The sequence below is a fragment of the Crocodylus siamensis genome, chromosome 4, assembly GCF_052110815.1.
Source record: "Crocodylus siamensis isolate JL-2025a chromosome 4, ASM5211081v1, whole genome shotgun sequence".
In the NCBI taxonomy this organism is placed as follows: domain Eukaryota; kingdom Metazoa; phylum Chordata; order Crocodylia; family Crocodylidae; genus Crocodylus; species Crocodylus siamensis.
Genome location: NC_143398.1, coordinates 209,301,229 through 209,316,324, shown reverse-complemented (window position 1 = coordinate 209,316,324; position 15,096 = coordinate 209,301,229). Strand labels below are relative to the sequence as shown.

At 45.6% G+C, this 15,096-nt stretch overlaps 1 protein-coding gene across 5 annotated transcripts in view; it reads right to left on the bottom strand.

Annotated features, from left to right (window-relative positions):
- The window catches only part of TTC21B (tetratricopeptide repeat domain 21B), a 66,275-nt gene that overhangs the window by 23,730 nt on the left and 27,449 nt on the right, over positions 1 to 15,096 (bottom strand). For 4 of the 5 annotated variants that reach the window (XM_090045576.1, XM_090045578.1, XM_090045579.1 and 1 more), the window contains exons 16-18: positions 14,331 to 14,403; positions 10,992 to 11,102; positions 702 to 840 (exon numbers count right to left, since the gene is read on the bottom strand). In XM_090045576.1, the coding sequence (XP_089901702.1) occupies positions 702 to 840; positions 10,992 to 11,102; positions 14,331 to 14,403 (323 nt within the window). The remainder of the gene's footprint in view (positions 1 to 701; positions 841 to 10,991; positions 11,103 to 14,330; positions 14,404 to 15,096) is intronic. The other variant, XM_090045580.1, reaches the window with a different exon arrangement.

The window sequence follows — 15,096 nt, the reverse complement described above, 5'->3', positions numbered from 1 at the left end:
ATGTGCAAGCCAAACCGATTCTTGGGGTAGCGAAGCTCTCACTAACTCAAAAGTCAGTGAATACATAAACTAACAAAGAGAACAGATTCCAACATAAGACCATAGGCAAGTGTTTTCCTGATTGTTTTTTCATTAAATCTGGAGACTTAACATAGGTTGGAAAGCTGGTTAATTAGTGCAACAATGACATTAAAAAGTTGAAAGCATGAAAACAAGTTAAGAGAAAAGATATTTAATCAGACTTTAAAACTCAGTTTGTTTTTCTATAAATTCAATGGTCAATTAATATTTTAAATGAAATAATTTTTTGTTAACGGGTGCACAATAAAAATATTCTCCTAATGGTTTTCTAACCAGGAAAAAGTCCAAAGTTCACTGTTAAATGCTCTTTCTTAGACAAAAGCACTGAAAGTTAATGAAACATTCTTCAGGTCCTCTCTGCACATGTTGAGTAAAGACAACAAAGTTCAAACAATTATATTGCTTAGTTAAAATCCCAAATTTAGAAATTCTTTGTAAGGTACCTTTAAATAAAAGTTAACTTTATTTTATATCCTATTGCATCTTGTTCATTATACAGTGCCTACGCTAATGATAAAAATGTCAAATACAATGCCTATGCTACACTTGTTTATTTGTAACTATCACACAAACACACAGAATAATTTCTGTTTTGTTGTAATCAAGTAACTAATACATACCTGGTTCATGATCTAAAGCTTGCTGAAGTACTTTTTCTGCCTTTTCATATTGCCTCAGTTTCATCAAGAGCTCAGCCAGATCATAGCACAGGAAATTCTGCTGACCACTTTTCAATGCAGCTTCATAATAACCAATTGCCTGAAACCCACAAGTATTTAATTCATTGAAGCTTTGGCAAAACATCTTTTTTTTTAAATCTAAGTCTCCTGTTTAATCTTTTAAAATCACAAATAAAAAGTTACAAAAAAATCAAAATTCCTTTGATTTAAAAAAAATCTTTTGTGTGTTCTGCCTAGCATGTCCTTGGTATGTGAAAGATCAGAGCTGGTAGCACACAGACCCTTGGACTCATCTCTGCCGCATGACAGCAAGAGAGGTGCCCACTGGGGGCCCGTGGGCTTTGTGCTGACTGTATGTTAACACATGGCCCATGGGCCTTCAGTTGGATCTCTCAGTTCTAAGCCATGTATAAGACATAATGATTGTAGTTTGGTTCTGGAACTTTTTAGGGAAAGTAAGCTTAAATCTAGACCCTCAAAAGAAAAGAGTTCTTACCTGTATTCTGTCCCTGCACATAAATGAAATACCAGAATTCCATAACTGCAATACTCTTCACATTGCTATCATGGGGACCACAGATCTAGTTGCTGTCTCAAGCCCCATCTGCATGTTACACTAAAGACACAATTGACTAGTTAATCATACCTTAAGTTGTGACCCAGCTACACATTCAACCAATTAATGGCATGATAAAACAAGAAATAAACTACAAAGTTATTCTACAAAAAGCATGTAATGATTTTGTGGCTTGTTCTCATCAAGCTATAAATTGAATGTGTGGTCAGGTGCTCTCCTGTGGCTGGAAGCCCCATGAACTGAAGGTCTCCAAGGCACAGGGTTGCATCACTCGCTGCCAGCCCTGCAGCTGAGGAAGCTTGCAGCAGTGGCAGAGTTCTCCCTGCTGTCCCCCCTGCAAGCTTCATTAGCTCTGGGGCTCGCAGTGGGGAAAGAGGTGCCCTCCCCTCGCTTCATCAGGTGTGGGCCTCACTGCATGGGCAGGAGGGAAAATGCTTCTACCATTGCCAGCCTTGTAAACTGCAGGGATTGCAGCCATAGAAGCTGGTGCAGGGGGATCCCAGGCTCCCTCTGCACTGGCAGTAAAAGTGCAATGGGAACTAATGCATGATCACATCTGCATGGCAGGAGGCATAATTGTGTGATCACACATTAGATTCCACAGCCCCTTTCATAGATTCATAGATGCTAGGGTCGGAAGGGACCTCAACAGATCGAGTCCAACCCCCTGCATAAGCAGGAAAGAGTGCTGGGCCTACATTACCCCAGCTAGATACACATCCAGCCTTCGCTTGAAGACCCCCAGGGTAGGGGAGAGCACCACCTCCCTTGGGAGCCCGTTCCAGACCTTGGCCACTCGAACTGTGAAGAAGTTCCTCCTAATATCCAATCTAAATCTGCTCTCTTCTTTACCTGCATGTGTAGAGGGGCACCTACAGCTGTTTGTTACAGTGACTTGCCTTCAGCTGTTTCTTATACCTAATGGCTTTTAACTCCTCTAGAGCAGTGCTTCCCAACCTTTTCCAGCCCAAAGCACTTACATTAATAAAATTTTTCTGTGACACACCTGTTAAGGCATTCCCCATCCTCACACCTATTGTAGCTAATTGTAGCTCACTGCCATGGCAAAATTTGCAAAACATCTGTTCATTTCTGATGGTACACTTTTGTGCTGCAACACACTGCTCAGAAAACACTGCTCTAGAGTCCTGAAGCAATCTGGCCTGAAACGAGGATGGGAAGCTATCCCAGATCAGATAACTTTACTTTGCAAACAAAACTTGATGTTCCATTATTTGAAGCTGAAAAGACAGTCATGAATCAGCCTTACCCCTACAGCAAGCTTGTTTCTTTAGGTCTTTGTTATTAGGTACATTTCTTAGACTGGTTGATTTGGGGTTTTTTTGAACTAGAAATGACTAATGAGTAGGGCAGGGTGGAATCACTCAATACTCTTTAGAAAAACTGGTATCTTTTCCTGCATTTTCAGTAAAAGGAAATAAAGTTGCTGGTACCTGCCACAGAGTTCTTAATAACTAGTGACACTATTCTAGCAAGAACATAAGAATACATCAAATAATTTTTACAGCAAGCGCTGTGTCTTTGGTGCAGGATGCATGCTGCAGGGGTAGCTCTTGCATGGGCTGCACTGGTGGCACACGGCCACCTTCCCTGTCATGTGGCCCTCTCTCATCACATAAGCAGTGCCAGTGGCACAAGGACCCCTGGATTCTTCCCTGCTGTGCAATAACTAGAAAGGTGTCTGCTAGGACCTATGGGTTGTATGTTAACCATATGGTAACGCATCATGGAAAATTAGGGTTGGAAGGGATCTCAGGAGGTGATCTAGTCCAACCCCTTGCTCAAAGCAGGTCCAACCCCAACTACATAATTCTAGCCAGGGCTTTGTCAAGCCAGGCCCTAAAAGCCTCCACAGATGGAGATTCCACCATCTAGGTAACCTGTTCCAGTGCTTCAACATCCTCCTAGTAAGAAAGTTTTCCCTAACATCCAACATAACCTCCCTCAGTGCAACTTGAGACAGTCTCCTCTTGTTCTGTGATCTGTCACCACTGAGAACAGTCTAGCTCAGCAGTTCCCAATCTGCAGTATAGGTACCACCAATGGTATGGAAACAACCTGTTAGTGGTACGCGTTAACAGATTTATTATAATTACTTCATATGAAAAAGTTTGGTGCTGGTACTTAAGGTTGTATCATTTTCAATTGGTGGTGTGCAATCTGTCAGAGTTTGGGAACCGCTGCTCCATCCTCTTTGGAGCCACTGCTCCAAAGCAGTGAAGACTACTTTGAAGACTGCTATCAAATCCCCTCTCAGTCTTCTCTTCTCCAAACTAAGTAAACCCAGTTCCCTCAGCTTCTCTTCATAAGTCATATGCATCAGCCCCAAAACCATTTTTGTTGCTCTTCAATGGACTCTCTCCAACTTGTCCACATCCTTTCTAAAAGTGGGGGGCCCAAAACTAGACACAGTACTCCAGATGTGGCCTCATCAGTGCAGAAGAATGGAATAATTACTTCCCTTGATATTCTGGCAACACTCCTACTAATGCAGCCCAGTATGCTGTAAACTAGCTTGTCAACAAGGGCATATTGCTGACACGGGTGCTGGGGGGCAGGGGAGACGATTCTGCAGAGCTGCTGCTTAGCCAGTCAGCTCCTAGGCTGTAGTGGTGCATGCGATTGTTCCATCCTAAGTGCAGGACTTTGTACTTATCCTTGTTGAACCTCTTGAGATTTCTTTTGGCCCAATCCTTCAATTTGTCTAGGTCACCCTGAATTCTAGCCCTATCCTCCAGTGTATCTACTATAACCACCAGCTTGGTGTCATCCATGAACTTGCTAAGCATGCAATCCATCCCATCTTCCAGATAGTTAATGAAGATATTGAACAAAACTGGCCCCAGGACTAACCCCTGGGGCATTCCACTTGATACTGGCTGCCAGCTAGACATCGACCCATTGATTACTACCTGTTTAGCTCATCACTCCAGCTGGCTTTCTATCCACCTTACAGTCCATTCATCCAACCCATACTTCCTCAGCTTGCTTGCACAAAGGCTGTGGGAGATCGTATCAAAAGCCTTGCTAAAGTCAAGGTACATCACATCCACTGCTTTCCCTCATATCCACAGAGCCAGTTATCTCATCATAGAAGGCAATCAGGGTGGTCAGGCATGACTTGCCCTTAGTGAATCCATGCTGACTGTTCCTAATCACCTGTTCCAAGTGCTTAGCAATGGATTCCATGAGGACCTGCTCCATGATTTTTCCAAGGACTGAGGTGAGGCTGACTGGTCTGTAGTTCCCTGGATCCTCTTCCTTCCCTTTTTTAAAGATGGGTACTATATTTGCCCTTTTTCCAGTCATTTGAGACCTCCCTCGATCGCCATGAGTTTTCAAAGATAATGGCCAGTGGCTCTGCAATCGCATCAGCCAGCTTCCTCAGCATCTTCAGACGCATTTCATCTGGCTCCATGAACCTGTACATCTCCAGCTTTTCTAAATAGCCTCTAATCTGTTCTTTCATCACGGGGGGCTGCTGATCTCCTTCCCACACTGTGCTGCCTGGTGCAGTAGTCTTAGAGCTGACCTTACCTGTCAAGACCAAGGTAAAAAAAGCATTGAGTACTTCAGGCCTCATCATCTGTCACTAAGCTGGCTCCCCCCATTCAGTAAGGGACCCACACTTTCCCTGACCTTCCTCTTGTTGCTAACATACTCATAGAAAACCTTGTTACCCTTCATGTCCCTCGCTAGCTGCAACTCCAATTGCACTTTGGCCTTCCTGATTTCATCCCTTCACGCCCAAGCAATATTCTTATACTCCTCCCAAGTTGTTGGTCCAAGCTTCTACTGACCAACATATGTGGTTTGTTAGTTGGGTATAATTTAAAACAGGGCTGCCCAAGACAAACAAGTCAGGCCTCTGAAGCGCATATCCCTAGTTTAAAGCAAGACCCTCCCTGATCTAGTTGAACAGCGGGGCAAAAGTTCAAGTTATCCACTGGGAGATAGATATACCATAGCAGGCACATCTAGATGTGCACATTACTGCATAATACTTTAGGTTACTGCACATGTAAACTATGGCAATTTATGCTGACTTGGGCATAAATTTGATACCTACATCAGGGATTGCTTTTTTCTCATCTCTACTAGCAGTGCTCTCTCCATTTTCCTCCTTCTTCACCACTCTTTGTATTCTAATAACTGTTTTCTATTTAGAAGCCCTGCATCCTGCAGTCCCTTCATAGACACAAATGCTTATGCATCTACAATTTACTTAATCTACAAGATACCAATCTGTCCTGCCTTCAAGATATCTACGGTCATTTTCAGTGCTGAAGTCGGCAGCTGCCAAGGAGTCAGGATTCTCTCTCTCTCATGCTATGCAGACCAGTCTGTGTCATGCTAAGCCATCAAGGAGGCCTGTGGCATGGCACTGTTGGTGCCTGCCACTTTAAGGACTGAGCCAAGCAGCCAGCAGGTGCTTGATTGCAGTGGCCATTTTAGATCTCTGGTCACTTATATATACACAGAACAGTTCGCTGCTGGCAGGCCAGGCAGTAACATTGCCTGGCTGCAAAGCTCCATGTAACATCCTGGGAGGTAAGGGCAGGAGCTGTAGGAGATGGTTTGGAGGCACCTGGTCCTGGGCATGACCTAAAACTGCACCCTGCTGGGAGTGGGTGGCCTGGTGGGGCTCTCAGTGGTGCGGGAGCCTTCAGGAAATGCCAGGCCAGTTACCACCCCGGTGAAACGTAAATCGGAGTGCCTTAACCCCAGCTCCCACAACTGGGTGGGTTACACCTAGTAGGACCCAGGAGAGTGGGCTAGAGGAAGCCTGACTTAAAATACACTCAACTGGTTGACGCTGGGGCCAGAGGCCCACCGCAAGGGATGCCCACAGCTGACTGCCTGGGGTTTTTGACTGGCCTTGGAGGCGAGGCCAGGGCCTGTATGGCCAAAGGTCCTGGGGGGACCATGCCCGAGAGAGGAAATAGTTCAGGGAGTTATGCAGCCCAGAATGAGTGCGGAATAGGCTGCCTGAGTGGAGGGATCTTGTAGGGGTCTAGACTAGAGGATTCTGGGGCCCAGTGGGGGCAGGTGAGGTTAACATCTGTGGATGCCATCTACGAGGCTTAGGCTGTGGTGTAGAGGAGGAACAGAGCCACAGATAGCGCCTCCTGGCATTGGGGCAAGAAATGGGCAGCCTCCCACCTAATGACCAACTTCATTAGATATCATCAAGGCATGGCAGATGAGAAAGCAGGTGGTTGGCCTAGAAACAGGTGGGTGGGCCAATGGCAGATCGGCCTGGGAAGGTTCTATGCAAGGTGGAAGATACACAGCAAGTCCTACAAGTGTAATCCCATGAGGGGCTTGGGGGAAAAGGTTTCAATCTGGTTTCTGTCACTGACAAGTGTTTTATGCTCAGCCCCTGGAAGGATTACACGGCTTTGTACTTCTACCATTTGTTTTTAGTATCTGTAAAATAAAGGCTTACAAAGTTGTTTGTTTGTTTGTTTTTTTTAAAGCCAACTTTCTCTCCCCTCCTTTCCCCACTCCCTCCCACAACACAGGAACTGGCACACTCTGCCCTATTCCTCTCTCCTGAGGTCTTCCTACTTTCTTTCTCTTCCTCCCTACCACCCCCCCAATTAAATCATGTGGGACTGCAGAAGCTACTCAGAGTTGAGGAATGAACTAGGGCTATGAGAAGCTTCGGTAGCCAATTCAATTTGGACAAGATTCAGCCCAATTCAGGGACCAAATTTTGGAATCTGAATCAAATCAGACCAATTAAAACCTCTGAAACTATTTGAAGCATCTGAATCGATTTGAAAAAGATTTGGCTGCTTTGGAAATTCAGCCATAGACTAAACAGGCTAAGTATTCAGCCACAGAATAAACAGGCCCAGCTGCCTCCCGCTGGTAAGTCTGGGGGAGAGAAGGGGCATGGGGGAAGGAGGGACTGGGGCTGGGGCATTACTTGGGGAGGGGGGTGGAGGGGGATGTGGGATGCAGGTGCAGCAGCGCTGGGAGTAGGGGCTATGCCCTGCTACCGTCCAGAGCGAGCCGTGCTTGCATTGCATCCTGCCTCCCTGCACCAACTGGGCAAGCGGCAGCAGGGCATAGACCCCATGGCTCCCCATACTGGGGCAGAGGCAGGGACAGCCAGAGGAGCTGTGGGAGAAGTCCCAATGGCTGCCTTGCCTGGCTGCATCCCCCGGCTAGTCCAGCCTAGTCCCAGCACTTAAAGCCCTGCACTCACCAGCTCTGGCAGCAGTGACTGGGGCCTCTGAGGGCTCATGGCAGAGCACCTCTGTGCAGCATGGGGCAATGGGGGGCAGTAGGGATTGCCCCCCACCCCAGCACCTGTGTGGCAGCCGCCCAATGGCATAGGTGCAGCGCGCCTCGGCAGGGCGCTGCATGCCATGTGGGAACCAGGGCGGCTCCACCCAGCAGCCCCAGCTCCCAGGCAGCATGCAGTGCCCTACTGAGCCGTGCTGTATGTGCACCATGGAGCAGCTGCCATATGGGTGCCAGACAGGGGCAGGGACAATTCCTATTGCCACCCACTGGGGGAGGGGGGCTCTGCCATGAGCCCTCAGAGGCCCTGATCACTGCTACTGCAGCTGGTGAGTGCGGGGCTTTTAAGTGCCAGGACGAGGCTGGGGCTGGGTGGGGGATGGGGCCGGGCAGGGAAGCCATGCAGGCTTCTCCTGCAGCTCCACTCCTTCCTCCCCGCCCAGGGAGAGGCAGACACTGCCAGAGGAGCCAAGGGAGAACATGCAACCGCCCAGCTGTGCCTGTCTCTCCCCGGATGATCTAAATTGCCAAATCTTTCCTAATTGGCACCGAATCTCCCGAAGCTGATTCAGCCGAATCAATTCAGGACAGTGATCCGTATCTCCAAATCAAATCACTGTCCTCTGAATCAGCCAAATCCGAATGGAATACCTTCCCTATTCGCACAGGCCTAGAAAGAACCAAAACCAGCAGCATAGAAAAGCTTCTCCTACTGGCCATCTGCTGTGACTACAGATATTCCCAAACACAAACAGCAAAATGCTTGAAAACTTGACCTGCTGCCTATTTAGCATAACTACATTTTAAAACACTGGTCGCAGTCTTTCATAGTGCTGTGTGTGTTTTATTTCTGATTAATTTATTTTCCTTTATTTATTGTATAAATTGTTTGGTCTGACCCTGGGGTTTTGGAATAAAAACAAGGAAAAGGAGAACAGTTTTGTCTTGAATATAATTCACATTTATGCTTACTCAACACTGACAGTTATAAAAGAACTTGTTTTTGTAATTGGCACAAGTATCTAACCTTCTGAATATTAAAGTTACCTCCCTTAACTGTTCTAACAAATTAATGCTTAAAATATTTCATCAGTATTTGACAATATTTAACAGGTCAAGTGACTGAGCATTTTTTGACTAGTCAAATAACCAGCCCTGCTGCATTAGTTGGCTCAGTACCCCACTGCCAGAAAGAAAGCAGAAGTTTAAACTTCTCCTTGAGAAAAGAAGCATCTATTTAAGTTTAGCCCAAAAGTCTGATTAAGACTTGGTGAAAGAACAGTACGGGTCTTTGGTTCAAGGCTGGGAGCAGCTGCTAATCTTAAAACAGATCTTATGCCTCAATTAACTTTAAAATCTGCACACCAGTTAGTACTGGTGTGGCTACCCTACGACTTAGAGATAATCTGTTTACCCTTGAAAGTTGATTCATGTAACATTTAACCAAATCAAAGATGACCCTGAATTTAAGACTACCTGCCAATAATTAGATTCTATAGATGAACAATGGATAGATTTTGTTATAATCTTCCATGTATAGAATCCAATTATTGGAGGATCATCTTCAGTTCATCCCCCTCACTCCCACTGCTGCTAGGAGGGAAGGTGGTGTGGGAACAGTGCCATAGGAAGGGGGTGGGGGAAGCAGAGCAACTGCCCTGGGCGCCGAAGCAAAGGGGCACCAACAGGCCATGCCCAGCCAAAGTGGGGCACAAGCCAGAACTGCAAGCTGCTCATTTTAGGGGCCAGCGGGGAGAGGTGTCGTGGGGATGGGGGAAAGGCAGCTCCTGCTACTGCTCGCACTCCCAGGCAAGGGTGTGCTGCCTGGATCTGTGTGTGGGGCAAGGGAGGGTTGCTGCTGCAGGTTTTGCCCCAGGTGCCAAACTTCATTGTTACGGCACTGTGTGGGAAAGTCAATCAGCTTACCCTGTTTGTGCCTGCCCTCCTGTCAGCCTCTGGTCCCTGCTTCCCACACTGCCTCAACCTTTCCTCCATGCCCCCCACAGTAGACATACCATGTGGAGCCTGCCAGTTCAGAGCAAGGGAGAGGAGAGGAGGGAACGGGGAAAGGAGGGGAGCAGAGGCTGCATTAGGGAAAAGAGGCTAGTTGGGAGAGGTGGCAGAGAGTGGGTACAGGCAGTTGCAGCCGTAACACCAGGTAGGAACTAGATGCTGAGCCAGAGGCTACCTGCCCCTCTACTGCCCTTGTACTCAATTCTAAGATGAGGGTCTTCCCCTCCTCCCCATGTTAAATGTCAGTGGTGGAACTTGTCTTAGATTCAAGCAAATATGGTATTTCAGGGTGTAAAGTTTGAAGAATACAACTTTAATGAAACATCCTTGACCCTCTTGTTCAAATTGAAAATGAGCAGCAAACAGATGTGCCAATAGATGACTCTTCAAGACAAAAGGGCAGTGATTGCTTGCTCTCATTCCTCAAGGTAAGAGGAGGGCAGAGGGTGGGAGGAAGGGTAAGGAAAAAGGAGGGATGTTGTTAGTAAATCCTAATTGTAAAGAAATTACAAGGAAGATGGAACAAATGGATTTTTCCTCTCACTGCCACAGGAACTAGGGAACAGTTCCCTAGCTCCTTGCCGAGACGTGGGAGTTGGGAGGGGGAGGAGGAGATGCACGGCACTAGTGCACTAATGGTACTATTCAAAGATTTTGATGTCTTCTGCATTACATGCACATGCATTTAGAGTGGGATCTACACAGATGAATACTCAAAACTTTATTAAGAAGTAATGCTAAATATACAGTCATCAATTCATTGAGCTGTATCAAGGTAACTAAAGCATACAGACATGTCCAAAGTATGTTTTAGAAAACATCTGTTCTGCTGTCTTAACCCAGGCAATTCTTGTAAATAAATAGCAAATTCCACACACTTTATCTTGCATTTTTGTGCACTTTGTGATAGTAGTAAAATAAATAAAAAACTTGTATAAAATGCACCATTACACATTGCTCATTTCCAAGATGAAATTCAATCCTGCACTGTGATACCATCATTTATTTCTGATTACGTTATGATAAACAGGGTTTCGCAACTTCAGAAAGGAAGCAATCTAAAAGAGATGAACTCTTAAACGCAACTAAGATCAAATATTTATGAAGATGAACTTAGCAATGAAAAATAATATAAATATGTGGTTTTCCTCAAGTAGAATGTTTGTACAAGCTTTCTGTAAGACATCAGCTAGTCTACTTAGCCCTCACAGAAAAAAGAAACCCTCATTTGAGGAGAATGAACATTTTTGGTATCTTCACAGTAAAATGTTTATCTGCCTGCATATTAGGAGGGGAAAAAATAGCATTAAATAAGACACTGCTCCACTTACACAGCACATGTTCCTAAAGTATTTACAACATACCGCTGAATAATTATGGGTTTTGATTAGGGCTTTTCCAATTTTACTTGCCAAAGCTGCGTCTTTAGGGTTTTTCTTTAAAGCCTGTTCATACACTTCTATGGCTTCTTCAGGCTGAAAGAACAGATAATGAAGTCACAAAACTATGCCAAAAGGGCTCAGTCATGAGCTCAATTTGCTGCAAGCAACCTATTAATACCAACGTAAGAAACAGCTCCAAAATGTCTTGCTCACAAAATCATGATGCTTCTCAGGATAACTGCACAAGATAATTGCTTAAGACTGCAGCAGTATAAACATATGAACACAGATTTTAGCATTCTTCAACATGTTTCTGTGCTGAAATATCCCAGGTAACCAGCTACTTAGTGGAGATGCTCTGAACAAATCCAGGTTTAACTCAAATTTCATCTTCCTTTTGAAGGTCACCATAAGAAAGGATAAAGGATCAAAAAAATAAAAGCCAAGTATTTATGTCCAAGACAGAGATCACCTACAGTGACCTGAACTTTCAGATCTGCGTGTTCCACAGACATGCTGACCCAACCAATTGATTCAAGGACTGAAATGTATTGCATGCACTAAACATTTTGCTTCCCCTTCCACCTTCCTTTGTGAATACTGAATGTGAGACTGTCGCATAGTTATTTGCCATCTTACTGAACTTACCAATTTAAATTAAGCTTGCTTCATCTTCACTCAAAACCTGCAGGACTTGAACACTCCCAAATTAAGCTCTAGTTTTAACAAACTTCAGCAAGTTACCCAGATAAGCTTCTGAACCATTCCATGATTTTCTAACTTATTTCTGAATTGAATTTAGCTCATTTCTCTAACCACTATTAGGTCTTGTGGATGACTGACTGTTCATTGAAGTTATAATGCTCTTCTCCATGATCCTCCCAAATCTCTGATGCTCATCCCTTAGAAGCTTTACCTAAACACATTTAATCACTTAATACTAAAGAGCTAAGTTCAAAATCAGTATGGTATTCTATTTTTAGCTGGTAATTAAGCCAGTAGTTCTCAACCTTTTGAGACTTGTGGCATCCCTCAGAAAATGCCAGCTCTTAAGTTTCACTCACCCTTTTTTTTTTTTTTTTCTGACTATAGAAAAATAGAGCATAACTCAGGAAGACCAGAGTAGGTCAGGGTATTTAACACTATGAATTTCTACTTAAACTGGATTTATCTTCCAAATCATTTTTTTGCCCAACAGTGCTAATACTGCATGGCATTCCACAGAATCCTTAAAAGGTTTTAAAGGTAACTCAAAGTGTTGCAGCACCATGGTTGAGTATCACTGAATAAAACCCTATAGGTACTTCCACACATGCAAGCACATGCACTTGCAGCAGCTCAAATAGAAGCAGTGCTAATCTGAGCCAGGGTTTCTTGCTTCAGCGCATGTGCTTGGACATGCATTTTGTTGTGGAGCAAACTGTGCCACTTGGGGCAAAATAACTGTGCCTGGCTCCCGGATCTGCTGCCAGGGGGAGCTAGAACCCAGGGCCAGCACCTGTGCTGTCCCCAGCAGTGTAAAAAGCTGCCCTGGCAAATAGCTCAGGGCTACTCGCTTTCAGGAGCTCCTGGGACCCAGCCAATTGGTACCTACCCCTTGTGCCAGCTGGACTGCTGAAGCAGCCTTGAGAGCTCCTTGCACCCGCTATCCACTGCAGCAGGCTGGTAGCGGGGGCTGCTGCCTGGCTATGACCTGCTATGCACCTGCCAGACTCAGATGGGGACTGCAGAGCCAGTAGACACATCTACCCCTCTAGACAGCTGCCAGTGGACTGCGGTTGCAGGGTTGGCTTTTGTGAGGCACTACTGCCATTTGTGACCCCTGCTCAGCCATCTGGGCAGCTATCATCCAGAAGATGTTCTGGGTGTGGTGGCCTGCTTTGAACTATCAAAGCATGTCCTCCTGGCCCCATTTGGCCAGGTCAGCCACAGCCAGATAGGTCCAAGGTGCCAGCTCTGAGCAAGCAGGGTCCTGCCACTGGCTTCCCTAGCAGGAATTCTGGTGTTCCCTATTGGAAAACTGAAAAATCCCTGATAAAAAAAAAATCCCCCAAATCACTCTAAAATACCCCCAAATCTATGTTCCTCCACAAGTAAAACAAAAGACCACTATAAAGAAAGAGAGAGAGAGATATCAGTTGGGCAATGTTTTATGGATATATCTACAGTGTTAAAGCAAATCCCTTATCACAATAAAGTTAATGCTAAATACAGGTTTCATGAATAAATATTTTGCTGCCCTCCTACAGGGAGATGGCCCCCACACAAAGGGTTCAGCCCCCCAACAGTGGATTTGCACCCCCCCTCACAAAGGGTTCAGCCCAATGGGGGCCAAATGGAGCTACCACCCCCCCTGCAAGGCCCACATGCCCCGCCCCAGCCCCCCCGATTGCTGCCCCACCTGGCCCCATCCCCTACCAGCTGCTGCAGCCCCACCCAAATGGATGCCCTACCCAGCCCCACTAAGGCTAAACCCACAACCCAAGGCACCATCACTTAAAAAAAAAAAACCCGAAAAAGAACAGAAGGAAAAAAAAAAAAGCCTCTGCTTACCTTAGAAGCAGGGGTGAAGGGGGCCTCTGGCAGAGAACTCCCGGGCAGCACAGGGCAGTGGGAGGGCAGCAGGGCCTGGGCTGAGGCTGCTGGTGCCGTCAGCCTGCCCCGCACTGTGCAGGCAGGGCCCCAGTCAGACAGATGACAGTTGATAAGTGCTGGTTTTGTCTTGTTTTTTTAAAGTGGGGTGGGGGCACCTTGGGAAGATGGGGTCAGCCAAGGCACGGGTCAGGAGCCTCGGGGGAGCTGATGGGGGGAGGGGCTGGCCCTGGCAGGGGTCGGGGGGTCTGAGGGAGTGGGTGCAGCTATTGGGGGTCCCCTCCAGCCCCCCCGACCCCTTACTCACCAGCACCAGAGCCCTGGCGGTGAAACATGCGGCCTGGCTGGCCACATATTTCACCATCAGGGCAAGGGGCCAACCATAGTGATGTTCTGGCAGCTGGAGCATCTCCATGGAGGATCCAGCCTCCGGTTGCCTCTTTTCAGCTTTGATTTTTTTTAATTTTCTCCCCCTGCTGCAAGTTTGCAGTGCAGGGAACATTTTTCCGTTCCCACACGTGCCTGTTGTCCCGCCTCAAAGGGTTGTGAGGCGGGGCAAGAGGCATGTGCGCGCTCATGTGGATATGCTCTATGGGGTTTTTTTAGTGTATTTTGCTTTCCAAACACCTACTGACAGAACTAGAATGGTAAGTAGCATAAAATCTGCTAATCTGACATCCAACTAACTACTCAGCTACTCTGTTCATCTCTCAAGATGCAGACACTTACCTCTTGAATATTCATGTATGCATCACCAAGAAGAAGAAAAGTATGAGAACTTGGCAACTGTTCTACCAGATCTCTGAAAAAAGAGGACAATCTTGTTAGTTATAAAGTTGCTAACATCAGTATTTCAAAGAATAATTAATAAATATAGTAAAACTGCTTTAATCTTTGCAGATTAAAGCTTTTTTGAATGCAGTCATCTTGGATCAAATGGCTTGAACCAATTCAACATCTTAAAAGCCCATGTGATAAGAATGAGAGAGAGAGAGAAATGAGATCTTGTGTTTCAATTTACAGCTCTGAAATAAAAAAAGAGGCTAATTTTGTCTGCATTTTACTGAAACCAGAAAGAAGAAATTCACCCACCACCCTCCAATGTATTGTCTAGAATGCTATGCTAAATTAAATTTCTACTAAAACATAAATGACTGCCCAAACTCAACTAAAGCCCTACACCTCAAACCATTTTTTGTACATTTTTCCTCAGGGGAGCTTGCACAAAGGCAATTCCATATATTTACAAAATTAATTTCAGTACTAAATAAAAAAGAAACCAAGTAGGTTCTTTGCCACATTTTTCAACACAGTTATCAAACCCCACTTCTCATCCGCAACACAGTTCTTCCGGACTACCTTCATCCTACTGAGTCAAATTTTCCAATATAGATAAATCAATTAAACACAGTGGTTTCATAGTTGGTAGGGTCGGAAGGGACCTGAGCAAATCATCAAGTCTGATCCCCTGCCATGGGCAAGAAAGAGTACTGGG